At 38.5% G+C, this 16712-nt stretch overlaps 1 protein-coding gene and 1 pseudogene across 10 annotated transcripts in view; one reads left to right on the forward strand and one right to left on the reverse strand.

Moving 5' to 3' along the window:
• Nucleotides 1-2050: 2050 nt before the first annotated feature.
• Nucleotides 2051-3460, reverse strand: LOC102252967 (annotated as a pseudogene).
• A 2412-nt stretch (nt 3461-5872) lies between these two features.
• The window catches only part of PTPN12 (protein tyrosine phosphatase, non-receptor type 12), a 51016-nt gene continuing 40176 nt past the window's right edge, over nt 5873-16712 (forward strand). For 8 of the 10 annotated variants that reach the window (XM_014536967.1, XM_014536971.1, XM_014536968.1 and 5 more), the window contains exon 1: nt 5873-6006. In XM_014536967.1, coding sequence (XP_014392453.1) covers nt 5971-6006 — 36 coding nt within the window. In that variant the 5' untranslated portion in view covers nt 5873-5970. Of the gene's footprint in view, nt 6007-14207; nt 14285-16029; nt 16126-16712 lie in introns of all 10 variants that reach the window. The other 2 variants (XM_005862909.2, XM_014536975.1) reach the window with 2 other exon arrangements.

Genomic DNA, 16712 nt, shown 5'->3' on the forward strand with positions numbered 1-16712 from the left:
TCAAGGTTTAAGACAGAATAAAGAAAATTACACATAATCGTTTAGGCATGGTTTTATTTGTTTGTTTTAATTTTAAACCATTTCTTTTTAATTTTCTTTTAGAGTTGATATGCATTATTATATTAGTTTCAGTTGTACATCCCAGGGATTGGGCATTACATAATTTACTAAATAATTATTCTGATAAATTTTGTACCCATCTGATACATAGTTATCTCGATATTATTGATTACAACATTTGTGTACTTTGGGGGGGGTGGTGCTCAGCCCGGCCTGCGCCCTCTAATAGTTATTAGAATATTATTGACTATATTCCCTATGCTGTACTTTACATCCCTATGACTATTTTTTTACTACCAGTTTGTTGTTGTTGTTATTGTTTTTTCAGTGTCTCTGGATCTATTTTGTTCATCAGTTTATTTTGTTAACTACCAATTTGTACTTCTTAATCCCTTCACCTTTTCCAACCACCAAAAATCCCCTCCCATTTGGCAACTGTCAAAATGTTCTCTGTTATCTCTGTTTCTGTTTCTTCCTTTGTTTTTTCAGATTCAATTGCTGATAGATGTGTACTCACTGCCATTTAATTGTTCATATTTTTTATCTTTTTTTTTCCTTCTTCTTAAAGAAGACACTAACATTTCTTTATTTTTCCAAGCTGGTAAATACGTGTTTTTGGAAACATTAATAGCAGCTTCATCTGAGACAATTGTGGCAGCAGTGGTTAGGCACAGACCTTCCATTTGGTGCCCTTCTTCTTCTTTTTTTTTATTAATATATATTTTATTGATTTTTTACAGAGAGGAAGGGAGAGGGATAGAGAGTTAGAAACATCGATGAGAGAGAAACATCGATCAGCTGCCTCCTGCACACTCCCTACTGGGGATGTGCCTGCAACCAAGGTACATGCCCTTGACCAGAATCGAACCTGGGACCCTTGAGTCCGCAGGCCTCGGCTCTATCCACTGAGCTAAACTGGTTAGGGCGGTACCCTTCTTTAACAATGGCATTTTCTAACCATGTACATATGCTATTTTGTTAAAAATCACAGTGGGAGGTTTTTACAAACAATTTTAGTTCTTAAAAATGACACTTGTTTATAAATTCCATAACTCTTAACAGCAAAATCCGACATTAACAGGTAGGGGATCATGTGAATACAATACAGAAATGCCACAAATTTAGGCATTTTATAAAAGAAACATGTTTACAAATGAAAAGAGGTTATGCCACACTCTGCGAAGGACTCGGCTGATTCCCAATTTACACCTTTTAAAATTGTCACATTAAGAAGAACATAGGAACCTCATCACCAGCATACTGTTTCCTAAATAAGGACCAGAACAGGATCCCTGAACTTCATAGACTACCTAACAATTGAGTTAGATGGTCTGAGGAGTTCTCTTTAATTCCAAGAAATTCAAAGGAAATACTTAACATCTCCAAGTTACATTATTTTTCTGTTCTCTGCATTTTTTGAAGATGTGAGATTTACACATCCTGGCATCCTGATTGGGTATTTAAATAACAGAGTTCCATGCAGTGCTCCCATGGCAAGTTTTAGTTTCACAGTAATGAAATGATGTTTTTTGCAGTGTGAAGAGCCTGATTCAATTAAATCAAGTCTTAATGTTTGTCTACAGCGGTTCTCAACCTGTGGGTCGAGGCTCCTCTGGGGATCGAATGACCCTTTCACAGGGATCGCCTAAGACCATCGGAAAAACACATATATAATTACATATTGTTTTTGTGATTAATCACTATGCTTTAATTATGTTCAATTTGTAACGATGAAGTTGGGGGTCACCACAACATGAGGAACTGTATTAAAGGGTCGCGGCATTAGGAAGGTTGAGAACCACTGGATTAGAACCTAGTATCCTTCCAATTAGTAGAAAATAAAAAGCACGGACACTGTAGGTCATGCCATCATAACAGGTGTATTGAGGGGGTGGTGACACAACAGTAGAGACTCCCCCAAATGTATTCGTTTATTTTTTATTTATTTTTTTAACAGAAAGGGAGAGGAGGAAAAGAGAGAGAAAAACATCAGTGATGAGAGAGAATCATCAATTGGCTGCCTCCTGTATGCCTCCCATTGGGGATTGAGCCCGCAACCTGGTCATGGGCCCTTACCGGAATCGAACTGACATTCATGGTTCAGTGCTCAACCACTGAGCCACACTGGCCAGGCAAGAATCCCCCAAATTTAAATAGGAAAAAGCAACAGTCAGGTTTTCATCTAAAGTGATTTTATAGTAAATCTGAATTTGGCAGTGTCCAATGTTAATACAAAACCTGTCTTCCTACTTGAAGCCTTTCAATAGTAATTCTTACTCTGACCACAGACTGGTCATGTGGCAGGTTCTCTCTAGAGAAAAGTAGAATTCTGTCCATTGTGTGGTTTCCCACGCCCACCCCACCCCACTAGCCCTGACTGAGCTCTGTCCCATGAATTCCAGGCAGAGGCCACAGCTGCCCTGTTACAGGTCTCTTGTTTATTTCCAGCTCCATTGCCTTCCTTTGAAAACTGAGATTTTGGGTCTCCCTCCTTCTTCTCCTTGCCATTTTTTTGCTTTGTTTTTTCTCTTTGCCTCTTCCTCCTTTGCTGATGACACCTGTCCCTCCAGAGTGACATCAGCACCCCTGCTCTGACTGACCAAAAAGTCCTTGATCTCTTAGGCATAGCTCCCATCACACAGCATAAAGATGGCAGGGTCTGATCCATGATGAATGTCTGGATGTCATAGTTGGCATAAGAAAGGCTGCCTTGCCAGAGGCTGGTGATTTCCTCCCTCTCTTTCTCCCTGGGGCTTCCTGATATGGTGACAAACATGAGAAACTTCCCTTTCTCCATCATTTTAAATATGGTCTTGGGTTTGCTTGGGATATCTGTGAGAAGTCCAGAGGTGCTGAGGGTCTTTTGTGCTCTGGGAGGTCTCCTACTTCTAGGTCATCATCTTTCTTCCACTGTTCCAGAAGATGTGCCATGTTCACATCATCATAATTATAGATATCCTTCCAGGGAAATGGGCAAGCCTCTCCAGGCTTACCAGCACAGACCTCTGCCTTATGGGCCCCTGGCGGCAGCAGCAGATCAGAGGCATAGAGTAGAACCATGGCCACCATGCTTGCCACACTGACAGTCTTAGGGAAGTCAGCTGACATCTTAGGGGAGTTCCCTTGCAGGTAACTAACTGCTTTTCTTCTGCTGCTTTGATGATTCTCTTTGTCCTTATCTTTTACATTTTAATTATGTGTGTTGGTGTGGGCCTCTTTGTGTTCATCTTGTTTGGGACTCTATGGTTCCTGCACTCGTATGTCTATTTCATTCATAAGTTAGGGAAGTTTTCTGTCATTGTTTTTTCAAATAGGCTTACAATTTCTTACTTTTTCTCTTCTCCTTCTGGCATCACCATGATGGGAATGTTGGCATACTTGAAATTGTCCCAGAGGTTGCTTATACTATCTTCATTTTTTTTAAAATTTTTTTTACGTTTTTCTTCTTGCTGTTCTGATTGGATGTTTTCTACTTATCTTACAGATCTCTGATTTGATCCTCTGCTTTATCTACTCCACTGTTGATTCCCTGTAATGTATTCTTCATTTCAGCTAGTGTATCTTCATTTCTTTCTTTTTAAATGTATTTTTATTGACTTCAGAGAGGAAGGCGGGGAGAGGAGAGAGAGACATTAGTGACGAGAGAGAATCATCGATCAGCTGCCTCTTGTACACCCTCTACTGGGGATCGAGTCCGAAATACAGGCATGTGCCCTGACCCCAAATTGAACCATGACCATGACCTCCTGTTTCATGGGTCCATGCTCTACCACTGAGCCACACCCACTGGGCCTCATTTCTGACTGGTTCTTTTTTATGTTTTCTGCTCTGTTTTATGTTTCCTACTAGAGGCCCGATGCACGAAATTTGTGCAAGGGGCTCGGCCCTCGCAGCCCTGACTTCATCTGGAAGGTCGTTCGGCTGTCCAGTCTAATTAGCATATTATGCTTTTATTATTATAGATCTCACTAAATTCATCTACTCTTCATTGAGCATCCCTCTAACCAGTGCTTTGAACTCTGCATCTAATAGTTTGCTTGTCTCCATTTTGTTTAGTTCTTTTTCTGGAGTTTTGTTCTGTTCTTTAACTTGGGTCTTTTGTCTTCTCATTTTGGCAGCCTTCCTGTGTTTGTTTTTATGTATTAGGTAAAACTGCTATATGTCCCTAGCTTGGTAGAGTGGCCTAATGTAGTAAGTGTTCTATAGGGTCAAGTGGCACAGTCTTCCTGATCACCTAAGCTTGGCACTCGAGGTACCCCCCCCCCCCCACACACAGTGTGGTCTGTGTACACCCTCATGTTGTAGTTCAGCATTGCTTTCTTTTGTCACCTCAATGGAAGGGATTGACACCTAGGCCGATTAGCTGCCAGGACTGGCTCCACCACTGTGGAGGATCAGCGAGCTCTAGTGCCGCTGAGTCTGCTCCTTGAGTGTGTTGCTTGGGAGGTGGTTTGGTTATGGTGCTTCAGTGTGGTTTGAGACTGGCTGTGCTGGCTCTGGGGCATCCTGGAAGATTGTAGGCCAAGGTCAGCCTCTGCCTGTGTTCTGCCCAGGGCCACTCAGTATGAGCTACAAAGTGATCTGCAGGTGGCTGCTACTTGTGTTGAGCTTGGAGGCGCCCTGGCAAGGCCCAGCTGCAAACCAAGGCTTGCTGCTGCTAGTGCAGGGCTTGGGGCCACTTAGCAAGAGGTATGGGGCACACTGAGGCCATATGCTACTTGTTTGAGAGATTTTAGGAAAATCTGAAGCATGAGTCAAGAACAAGTCACTTGTATGGAAAAACCACTGGAAACAGCCTTGGTGGGCCTGAAAATTGGGTGCTATTTGGAATATTAATCACCAGGGCAGGGCAAACAGTGTGAGCCGGGTTGATGGAGTCTCAGATAAGATGCCTGTCTGACAGCTCTGTGGGGGGAGGGCTCATCAAAAGAACAGTGGCCTCTGCCAGGACTTCTTTTTGGGAGAAAGCTGACCCCCCACCTCAGCTCTTGGCCTGATGCCAGACAATTCAGTTCCTCCCCATATGTCTCCAGTGTCTTTCAAATTGTTGCCCCAGCAATGGAGCTCAGAAGGAGGGAGTCAGAGTAAATCTTTGTGCAGACCTTTTAAGAAGAACTGCCTGGGACTCCAGCCACCCTCAAACTCCCTCATTCTAAATTCCCCTGGTTTTTATAGCCAGAAGTAATGTGAACTTCTCTTTCTGGCACTGGAACCCTGGTCTGGGGGGCCTGGTGGAGGGATCTGTGCAGCTGAGATATACCTCACAATTTTTATCTAGCCCATTTCATGTCTTCACCCCTTCTACCAATCTCCATGGGGCTGCTGCTTTAATTCCTTAGTTGTAGGACTTCCATTCAGCCAGATTTCAGGTAGTTCTGACTGATAGTTGTTTTGTAGTTTAGTTGTAATTTTGATGTGATTGTGGGAGGAGGCAAGTACGACACTTACCTATGCTGCCATCAAAGGGAAGTCTCTAGGCATGGTTTTAAAACTTGGTTTTTGAAACTCCCTGTTAAAACAAATATAACTTGAATAAGTTAAGGACTGAGTTAAATGTTCTGATTCAGCTTATTAATGGTTTCTTTAACTAAAATGACTAAGTTATTCTAGTTTTCTTTCATTGCTACTTTGTGATATTAATCTTTTGTTTGCACTTAATAAAAGTCATCCTTGGGGTTAATTATTAAGGGGTGGTGAGATACTGTAAACTTTGGGAAATGAGTTATGAGGAATTGGAGTTAGCAAAATTCAGTGAAGAATTATTTGTAAATCATTAAAAATTTGAAAATATTAATGTTTTTCTAAACTTGAATTTTCTTTTTCTTTTGTATTTTAAGCGACTAAGAAGATTGTCTACCAAATACAGAACAGAAAAGATTTATCCCACAGCCACTGGAGAAAAAGAAGAAAATGTTAAAAAGAACAGATATAAGGACATACTGCCATGTAAGTTTGAAATACCCTTCATAGAAATGGAAATGCTAATTAGCAATTTGTAGCCTACACTAGTTTTAGTTTTTCTAATGAATTTGAGTATTAATGAGGTAGTAACTAATCTCTCGAGGTACACTACAAGATAACAATTTGATTTTGTGCTTCTGGTTTTTCCTTCTGAGTAGTTTTTGTTGTTATGTTTTTTATTGTTTAATTTTCTAAGCATTACAATTACTCTGGTACTGATTTCTTTTTCTTTTTTATATGTTTTCATTCATTTTAGAGAGAGAGGGAGAGAGAGAGGAATATCGATGTAAGAGAGAAACTTCAGTTGGCTGCCTCCTAGACACCTCCTACCAGGGATCAAGCCCACAACCTGGGCATGTGCCCTGACCAGGAATTGAACCAGCAACCTCCCTCTGGGCCTGGGATAGTCAACCAACTGAGACACACCAGTCAGGGCTTAACTTTCTTTTAAATACCGAAAAATCCAAAAATTTTGTGGATTCCCTATTCAAAGTTATTTCATTAAAATAAAATAATATAGGCCCTGGCCAAGTAGCTCTGTTGGTTAGAGCATGTTCCTGATGATACACCAAGGTTGCAGGTTTGATCTCCTCCGGTCAGGGCACATACAAGAAGCAACTGATGAATGCATAAATTAGAACAACATATTGATGTCTCTCTAAATCAATAAATTAAAAGTAAAATAATATAGACAGATACTTCAATAAAACTGTTTGTTTGTTTGTTTGTTTGTTTGTTAATTGTCAGTTGAGGATATTTTTCCTATTGATTTCCAGAGAGAGAGTGGAAGGGAGGTAGTGAGAAAGAGAGAAATATTGATGTGAGAGAAACACATTGATTGGTTGCCTTCCACATGTGCCCCAAACAGGGCCGAGAATCAAACCTGCAACCCAGGTACATGCCCTTGACTAGGAATTGAACCTGTGACCCTTTGGTCTGCAGGCTGATACTCTAGCCATTGAACAACACCAGCCAGGGCAATAAATTTTTTTAAATGCTAAATTATTAATTTTTATTTGTTGTTTATTCACAATTAGAACCTTTGTTGAGCCCTGCTGATGTGGCTTAGTTTGTTGGGCGTTGTCCGGGCACCAAAAAGTTGCTGGTTTGATTCTCCGTCAGGGCACATGCCCAGGTTGCAGGCTGGATCCCCCGTCAGGGTGTACAGAAGGCAGCCAGTCGATGTTGCACTTCCACATCAATGTTTCTCTCTCTCTCTCTCTCTCAATCTCTCTTTCCTTCCCTCCCTCTCTCCCTCTTTCTCCCCCTCTCCCTCTCCCTCTAAAAGTCAAACTTTCTTTAAAAAAAAAAAGAAAAACCTTTGCTGATTAAACTCTGTTTCGAATACTAACAACCATAGACCTACTTTTACCCCCACCCTATACTGATAGCATTATATTCTAGTAATAATAATGTAATTATATTCTTAAATAGCATAGTAACCACTCATTAAGCTTTTGGAAAATACACTCCGCTTTCCTTCCAATTCACCTCAGAATAGTGGATGGTGTGGGTTTCTTCTGGATAGTGTTAAGCAAGATAATCTTAAAATACTCTTAACTGTGCTCTAGAATTAATTACATACTCTTAAAAAAAGACAGTTTCTCCACCTTTTTCTATAATCTGGGAAAATGAATCTTAAACAGCTTCAGGTTTCTGTTTTTATATTTTATGTTTCATTCATTGATTTTACAAAATATTTTGATCCTATACTGTGCTCTGGGGATACTATAGAAAACAAAGTGACAAAACCTCCTGCCCTTATGAAACTTTATATTCTAGTCATGGTGTTGGATAATGAATACAAATAGCATGGGTGGTCTGTCAAATGGTGACTAGTGCTGTTTTGAGAATAATATAGTAAAAATGAGGAGCATAGAGAAAGCTGAGAACAGAATGGGGAAGCTTTACAATTTTAAGTAAGGGGGTGTCAGTAGTGTGTTGTTAAATTGGCCCTTTGAAAAATGAAAGCCCTAATTTTTTATTATTTGCCAATTTCTGTAGTGAATGGATTATTTGCCATAATCACCACAACAAAACTATAAAGTAGATACTGTAATATGCCACTTTGCAGATGAGAAACTGAGACAGGGAGATAAAATAGCTTGTCATACAGCTAATAGAGTGGATGAGAATTTAAGGCCAGGCAGTTTATATTCAGAACATTGGTGCTCAACTAGGATGATTTTGCCCCTGAAATGACATTTAGCAATGTCAGAGACATTTTGGTTGTGAAAACTGGTTGTGCACTAGGCAGGTAGCTGCTGGCATCTAGTGGGTGTAGGATGTGTACAGTACAGAGGCCAAAGCCTCCTCCCCACAATAAAGAATTATCTAAGGCCAAAATGCCCATAGTGCTAAGGTTGAGAATCCTTGCCCTAGAACCTGAGCTATGGGCTATAGTCAGAGTGGCAGTGTCTTTTCCTTTAAATCATAATAAGGTTTGATAAGTCAATTTCCAATAAGTTTGTAGTCACTTTAATTTAGAAAATTATATTGAAAGTAATTATACTTATAGATGTATGTTTATTTATTGTTAAAAGCATAATGTTAAAGTTGTCAGTTTCTTTTACATGTTTAGCATGGCCAGTGCTTGCAGACACAGTATTTTTTAAAACAGCTTTATTGATATAATAGAGGCCCAGTGCACAAAAAATTGTGCACTCGGGGGTCCCTCAGCCCACCCTGCACCCTCTCGCAGTCCAGAGCTCTCTAGGATGTCTACCTACCAGCTTAGGCCCACTCCCCGGGGGATTGGGCCTAAGCTGGCAGTCAGACATCCCTTTGGCAGCCTGGGTGCCCTGGAAGGATGTCCAACTGCGGCTTACGCTGGCTCCCCTGCAGCTGCCTCTGTGGAAGGCGCAGTGCCAGGACCAGGACGGAGCAGCCCCCTCTCCCGTTGCCTCTGCAGAAGGGGGTGGGGGTGGGGCGCCGGGACCGCCATGGCTAGCTTGGCAGCGCAGGCTCACTGTCCCCGCCCCCCACCCACTGGTCATTCTGGCAGGTGGTTCCACCGTCTAGTCTAATTAGCATGTTAACTCTTTATTATATAGGATTACATGCCATAAAATTTACCCATAGTAAGTGTACAATTCAGTGATTTTTACTAAATTTATGGAGTTGTGCAACCATCAAAACAATACAATTTTAGAACATTTCCATCACTCCAATAAGATGATATGCCAGTTTGCAATCTTCAGCCTCAGGCAACCACTGCTCTGCTTTATGTCTGTATAGATTTTCCTTTTCTGGAAATTTCATATAAATGTAATTATACAATATGTAGTCTTCTGTGCCTGGCTTTTTCACTTAGCATGTTTTTTGATTCATCCGTGTTGTAACATCAGTAGTTCATTCCTTTTTATTATTCAGTTAATATTCCATTTATACCACATTTTGTTTAACCACTTACCAGTTGAAGAGCATTATGAACAATGCTGTTATAAACATTTCCATACAAATTATTATCTTCTTTGCTGAAAAGTGTCTTGAAACCATTTGTACTTTTTTAAAATTTGATTTTTTTATACTATTGAGTTATAAAAATTCTTTATATATCTTAGTTACAAGTGGGTGTTTTTTTTTCAGATACATGATTTGTAAAAATATTTTTTTCTAACATGGTGTGAGGTTAGGATCTAAAATAATTGTGCATGTGGGATTGTTCTAGTACCATGTATTAAATACTATTCTTTCTCCATTGAATTGCCTTGGTAGCTTTGTTGGAAATCATTTGACCCATACATTTAATTCTATTCCATTAACCTATTCTTAAGCCAGTATCACGCTATCTTGATTACTGTTCAGTTGTATAGTAAAATTTAAGCAAGAAGTGTAATTCCTCCAACTCTGTTCTTATTTTTAAAAATTATTTTGGTTCTTTGGGTCCTTTGCATCTTAAAATAAATTGTAGGATCAGCTTGTCAATTTTTGCAAAAATCCCAGTAGGAATTTATTGATCAATTTGAGAAAATTGTCATTTGAAGGCATACTGACTATTGCAGTTTCTGAACAGAAAACGTCTCTCAGTTATATAGATACTAGAGCAGTGATGGCGAACCTATGACACGCGTGTCAGAGGTGACACGCGAACTCATTTTTTTGGTTGATTTTTCTTTGTTAAATGGCATTTAAATATATAAAATAAATATCAAAAATATAAGTCTTTGTTTTACTATGGTTGCAAATATCAAAAAATTTCTATATGTGACACGGCGCCAGAGTTAAGTTAGGGTTTTTCAAAATGCTGACACGCTGAGCTCAAAAGGTTCGCCATCACTGTACTAGAGGCCCGGTGCACAAAATTTGTGCACTGGGGGTGGGAGAGGGGGCCTTCAGCCCAGCCTGTGCCCTCTCGCAGTCCGGGACCCCTCGCTCCTTACCGCCCGCCTTCTTGCTGCTCCCTACCACTTGCTGCTCGCTGCTCCTTAGTGCTGCTGCGGAGACTCCTGCCACCACCGCTGCGCTTGCCAGCTGTGAGCCTGGCTTCCGGCTGAGCGGTGCTCCCCCTGTGGAGTGCACTGACCACCAAGGGGTAGCTCCTACGTTGAGCATCTGTCCCCTGGTGGTCAGTTCATAGCGACCAGTCATTCCACCATTTGGTCGATTTGCATATTAGGGTTTATTATATAGGATTCTTTCATTTCTCTGAGTAATGTTATATGATTTTCAGTGTACAAGTCTTGTATTTCTTTTAAAAAACTTCTTTAAGCTGTTGTAAATGAAATTATTGTTATTTTGTTTTCACATTTCTTTTTTACTAGTACCCTTGAACAGCATGGGTTTGAATTACATGGGACCACTTATACATGAATTTTTTTCAATAACTAACTACTATTTTAGATTTGAAGTTAGGAATCCATGGATGCAGAGGGCCAACTATGCATGATCTGTGCCATTTTATATAGGGAACTTGAGCATCTGCAGATTTTAGTATTCACAGCTGGGGGAGGGGCGGTCGCATGGGACAACTTAAATTTTGGGGAGTCAAAAGTTGTAAGTGAATTTTCAACTCCATAAAGGGTGGTGGTAGTGAGTGTCTAACTCCCACGTTGTCTAAGGATCAACTGTATAGAAATACAATTTATATTTGTATATTGATTTCTAAAAAATCTAGCGACCTTCCTAAACTCATTTATTACTTTAGTAGTTTTCTGTGGATCCTTTATGATTTTTCACATACAAAATCATGTCATCTGCAAATGACCATTTTGCTACTTTTTTTTTTCATTTTGCTACTTTTTAATATGAATCTCTCTTTTGCCCTATTACAGTGGCTAGAACCGCTGGTATAATGTTAACTTAAAGTGGCAAGAGCAGACATCCTTGCTTTTGATAAATTAAAAGTAGTTTCATCACTATTCAAAGAAAAATTAGTTTTTTTCTGGAGCTATCTTGAATGTCTGATTTATTTTATACTAGAACATTGAAGCCAGTACCAGAATTAAGAAATTTCTAGGTACTCCTTGTGTCAAGAATGACCTGTGCTTTGTGTGTTAGAGGGCTAAAACTGAGCTGGCTAGCCTTTAGCATTGATGGATCAGGGTGCTCTGCCTATCTAATGTTAATTATGTAGATCCTTTTATTTCTTAGACCTGGATTTAGTCTCTTGTGGTTTCTCTTTCCTTGGTAACAATCTTATCTATTTTCTTTTTGTTGCCACAGGTTGTCGGTATTTGTTCAAAAAGAAAAAAAATATGTTGCTTTAAAGAGCCTCTTGGGTAGGCGACATAGATTTTTATCTATTTGGAATTGAATTCTTAAGAGATTGTAGAGGCAGCCAGCAAAACCATGGGGAGAAATGATTATTTTCATTGCTTTGTTATTCTTTACATTCTATCTACTCATTTTTATGCTTAATAGGAGTACCAATGAAGAATGTTAAAATGTACTTGATGATGTTATATAATAAGCAGCATAATATCCTGTCCCAGTGATGGTGAACCTATGACATGTGAACTCATTTTTTTGGTTGATTTTTCTTTGTTAAATGGCATTTAAATATATAAAATAAATATCAAAAATATAAATCTTTGTTTTACTATGGTTGCACATATCAAAAAATTTCTATATGTGACACGGCACCAGAGTTATGTTAGGGTTTTTCAAAATGCTGACACGCCGAGCTCAAAAGGTTCGCCATCACTGTTCTATCCTATATAATAAAACCCAATATGCAAATTGACTAAACTGTGGAACAGCCGGTTGCTATGACACACATTGACCAGCAGGGGGCAGACGCTCAATGCGTGAGCTGCCTCCTGGTGGTCAGTGCGCACTCACAGACTGGCAAGTGCAGCTTCCACCTCTACGGCAGCACTAAGGACCCCTCAGCAGACATCCTCCGAGGGGTCCTAGGACTGCGAGAGGGCGCAGGCCGGGCTGAGGGATGCCCCCCAGTGCACGAATGTTGTGCACCAGGCCTCTAGTTAATTTATAAAAAGCCATTTCTGTGCCCCATCTTGAATTACTAAATTCAATTTGTTGCAGTATGGGACTCAGAGAGATCTTGTGTTTTAACTTGCTTTCTCCAGCCCCCAGCTGTTGTCTGATTACAGGTGGATGAAATAAGACTGGCAAAATGTTAATAATTATTAAAGCCTGGTAATGGACATATGGGGATCCATTATATTATTATATTTTTGTATATGCATAAAATTTTCCATCAAGGAAAAATTTTACAATTCTCATCTTGCATATAGCAGCCCAGCAGCACCAGTCATGACTGTCATTTCTGAGCCACTGTTACTATTTGGATTCACAATCCCCAGAAACATTTACTGAGGATTCAAGTGGTCAATCAACTATTATACAAAGTCTCTACCTTTAAGATACTTTGAATAGAGGCTGAAAAAGTAACAGATAAAGAACAACATGTATAGTATCATTGTATTTGTGTAGTTTTTTCCAACTATTTAGGTATATGCATAAAAATTACTTTTGGAAGATAAAAAAGAACCTTAATATCTTTGCTGGGAAAGAGAGAGCCCTGGAATTCAAGGACAGGCAAAGATTGCTTTTCATTTTATATCTTTCTTTAAGATTTAATTTTTGAAAATCATGTATTTTATTTTAGAAATAAACCACAATTTTATGAAATTTATATTTTTGGACTTTACTGTAAAGATTGTTTTTTATTACAAGTAGAGATTTATCTCTATATATAAAAGCCTAAATGACCGGTACGACCAGTCGACTGAATGACTGGTCACTATGACGTGCACTAACCACCAGGGGGCAGATGCTCAACTCAGGAGCTGCCCCCTGGTGGACAGTGCACTCCCATAGCCAACCTCCCGCAGCTTGCCAACCTCCTGCAGTCCCTCCCCCTGACTGGCCAGCCCTGATCGGTTCCGATTGGGACTGGGCAAGATGGCCCCGATCGCTGGCCAGGCCAAGGGACCCCACCTGTGACAAATTCATGCACTGGGCCTCTAGTTTAATAATAAATAGTATTGGCCAAGTGCAGTACTGAGTACTCTTAATATATCAACTTAATTCATTCATCTGTCACAATTTACTAAATTATTATTCTTTTTGCGAAATATGAAAGCTTTTTTCCCTAGTAAGAATTTTTGCAAATGAGCTTGTGTATTGGTAGGTAGTGCCAACCACTTATATGCTTGTTAAAAGCTTCAGAGGTTTAAAACCCAGACTCTTGTCTAGAAAATATGGGATGATCCCCAGGAATTTGTATGTTAAAAGAGCTCCTGAGATTATACTGATTGCATCTTTAAAACAGAGGTTTACATCATCAGATTTTTGTTTTTAAAGAATATTTCTGGCCAGTGTAGCAAAGTGGTTAGAGCATCAGCCCACACCCCGAAGGATCTTTGGTTCGATTCCAGGCCAGGTTGCAGGTTCTATGCCTGGCTCCAGTTGGGGCACATGCGGGAGGTAACCAATGGATGTCTCTCTCTCTCACATCGATGTTTTTCTCCTCCCTCCCTTACTCTCTTTCCCCCTCGCACACTCCAAAAATCAATGGGAAAAATATCCTTGAGTGAGGATAAAAAAAAAGACTTCCTGTCAATATGATGTTAAAAAGTATTCTTCTGTACCCAGAGTCAATTTTAATTGTTTTTCAAAGTAAATATTTTTACTTATTTATTTAATCTTACTTATGGTTCATGAGAAAGCACATGTCTGCCAATAGAACATAATTTGTGAAATATTTTTTCTTGTAGTTGATCACAGCCGAGTTAAGTTGACTCTAAAGACTCCTTCTCAAGATTCAGACTATATCAATGCAAATTTTATTAAGGTATATATTAGCTTTAAATCTTACTCTGCCATATTTAATGTCTTTCTTCATACTAGTTTATTAAATTGTTTTAAATTGACTAAACATTATACTAGCAAAAGAAATAAAAATAAAATCACAGCCCTGACACATTTTTACGTACTTTGCCTTCTAGTGTCCTTTTTCATAAAGATAAAGAGTTTTGCCATAGTTTTCTTCTTTTTACCTTAAGGACTTATAAACACTTTACCTATCACTAAATCATTTTTTCTGTTGTCCCTTTGAGTTTATGTACACAGATGTATATGATCATTCCCTATTGTGACATCATAGGTTGTTTCAGTTTTTCTTAATGGTAATATTGCAATGAATAGTATTATTCTTTTGAAAAATTTCCTAGGATAAATTGCCAGGGCTGAAATTACTGGGTAATACTGATTTAAAATTTTAGAATATAAACTTAAATTTAAAACTTTTGGCAGTTACCACCATTTCAGATGAGACCCAAAATGTAAGATTAAATATAGTCTTCATATAGTTAACCTTTGATCAAAAGCAGTTAAATTCTTACATGGTTATCAATAGATAGACAAATTCAAACTGCTATTTGACTACTTTATTCCATTAGCTGCTCTGTTTTTGAATGTTTCTAATTATATGATAGAATAATTTTAGTTATTTTATATGTGATATTTATACAAATTTTGATACAGTATTTTGTTGACAAAAAGTATTAAGTAGTAAGAGTTATATGGTAAAATTAATATTATGTCAATATTGAACAGTCAGGGTTTCAAATAAAAACCTATTTTTTCCAACAATTTTATTACAAAACCCAAAACAAATAGGTTAAACAAAAACTAATACAAAAGTGATTTGCTGTTTCAGATATTTTTCATGTTTATATTATTTTATAAACATTTGTTAAATGTTTATAAAAGGACATTTGTTTAAAAAGTTCTAGTTTTTAATTGTACTTTAATAACACTGAGTTGTTGTATGATTCCATTACATACTGGTTTAGTATTTTAGTCTGCTATCTTATTTGTTTTATTCTCAGGTTCATTATTAGAAACATGTAGTAGGCATGCAATAAACTTTAAAGTTGAATAAATAATTAAAGGTAGCCATGGAAGAATCTAGCTAAGGAAGAACTGTTAGCTAGTTTTAGTTTTGTTTTGTTTTTAGAATCAAAGGATGTTTTTATGTTTCTGCTATAGTTAACTTTGTTGGCTTAAAATTGGGGCTTTTGTTTTTAATTCCTAGCTAAATAATAATTTTTAAAAAAATATATTTTATTGATTTTTTACAGAGAGGAAGGGAGAGGGATAGAGAGTTAGAAATATTGATGAGAGAGAAACATCGATCAGCTGCCTCCTGCACACCCCCTACTGGGGATGTGCCCGCAACCAAGGTATATGCCCTTGACCGGAATCAAACCTGGGACCTTTCAGTCCGCAGGCCGACGCTCTATCCACTGAGCCAAACCGGTTATGGCTAAATAATAATTTTTAAGTTAGCATAAGGCAGTTTAATACTAATTCTGTGTACCTTGTCTAATAAATACACAAAAGTAATAGCATTTTTTAAAAAGCTGAAGTGAAATGATTGTATTTTGTCATGCTTTTATGTATTATGAAAGAAAAATTATTTGAAAATGCTTTTAGGTGAAAACAGCAGTACTACTAATAAAATTTGAAACCTTGAAATTTAGGTAAGGAAATATTTTTGGTGATGATAATGAAATTTGCTTTTAACCATTTTAGGGTGTTTATGGGCCAAAAGCATACGTGGCAACCCAAGGTCCTTTAGCAAATACAGTAATAGATTTTTGGAGGATGATATGGGAGTACAATGTTGTAGTAAGTAATTTACTTTTCACAATCTATTTTGAGAAGTATTACATGTAGTGACTTAGAATGTTTTACTGAATTAAGACATGGAAGCACTTTTTAGCCATAATGATATCTTAATTATAGCTAATGTGTACTAAAAAGCCAGAAACTGATTCTAGGATGTCGCATTAATTTAGGTAGAAAGAGGGTGTGATAACACTTTAAATCTTGTATTATGTCAGTAACTAATAAGACAGCTCCTAAATAATATGAATTGATAGTCAGATGGATAGAGAGACAACTATATGATAAATCAAGTATAGTGAAATATTAATTGTAGAAAATAGATGGCAGTTATATAGTGTTTACTGTAAAATTATTTTTTGCTTTATGTTTAAAACAACTATATATATATATATAAAAAGCCAGCGACCAGAACGCTGGAACAACCTGTCACTATAACGCCCACTGCGGCCAGCAAACCGCCTGATCTGGCGTGAGGCTGGCTGGCCAACCTTCCGCGACCTCTCCCCCGGGCCGGCCCTGTTCCCAGTCGGCCTCTCCCAGCCCAATCAAGGGTGGGGCGGCCAGCCAACCCCCCAGCGAACCCTCCC

Source organism: Myotis brandtii, unplaced genomic scaffold, assembly GCF_000412655.1.
Source record: "Myotis brandtii unplaced genomic scaffold, ASM41265v1 scaffold17, whole genome shotgun sequence".
Taxonomy (NCBI): Eukaryota; Metazoa; Chordata; class Mammalia; order Chiroptera; family Vespertilionidae; genus Myotis; species Myotis brandtii.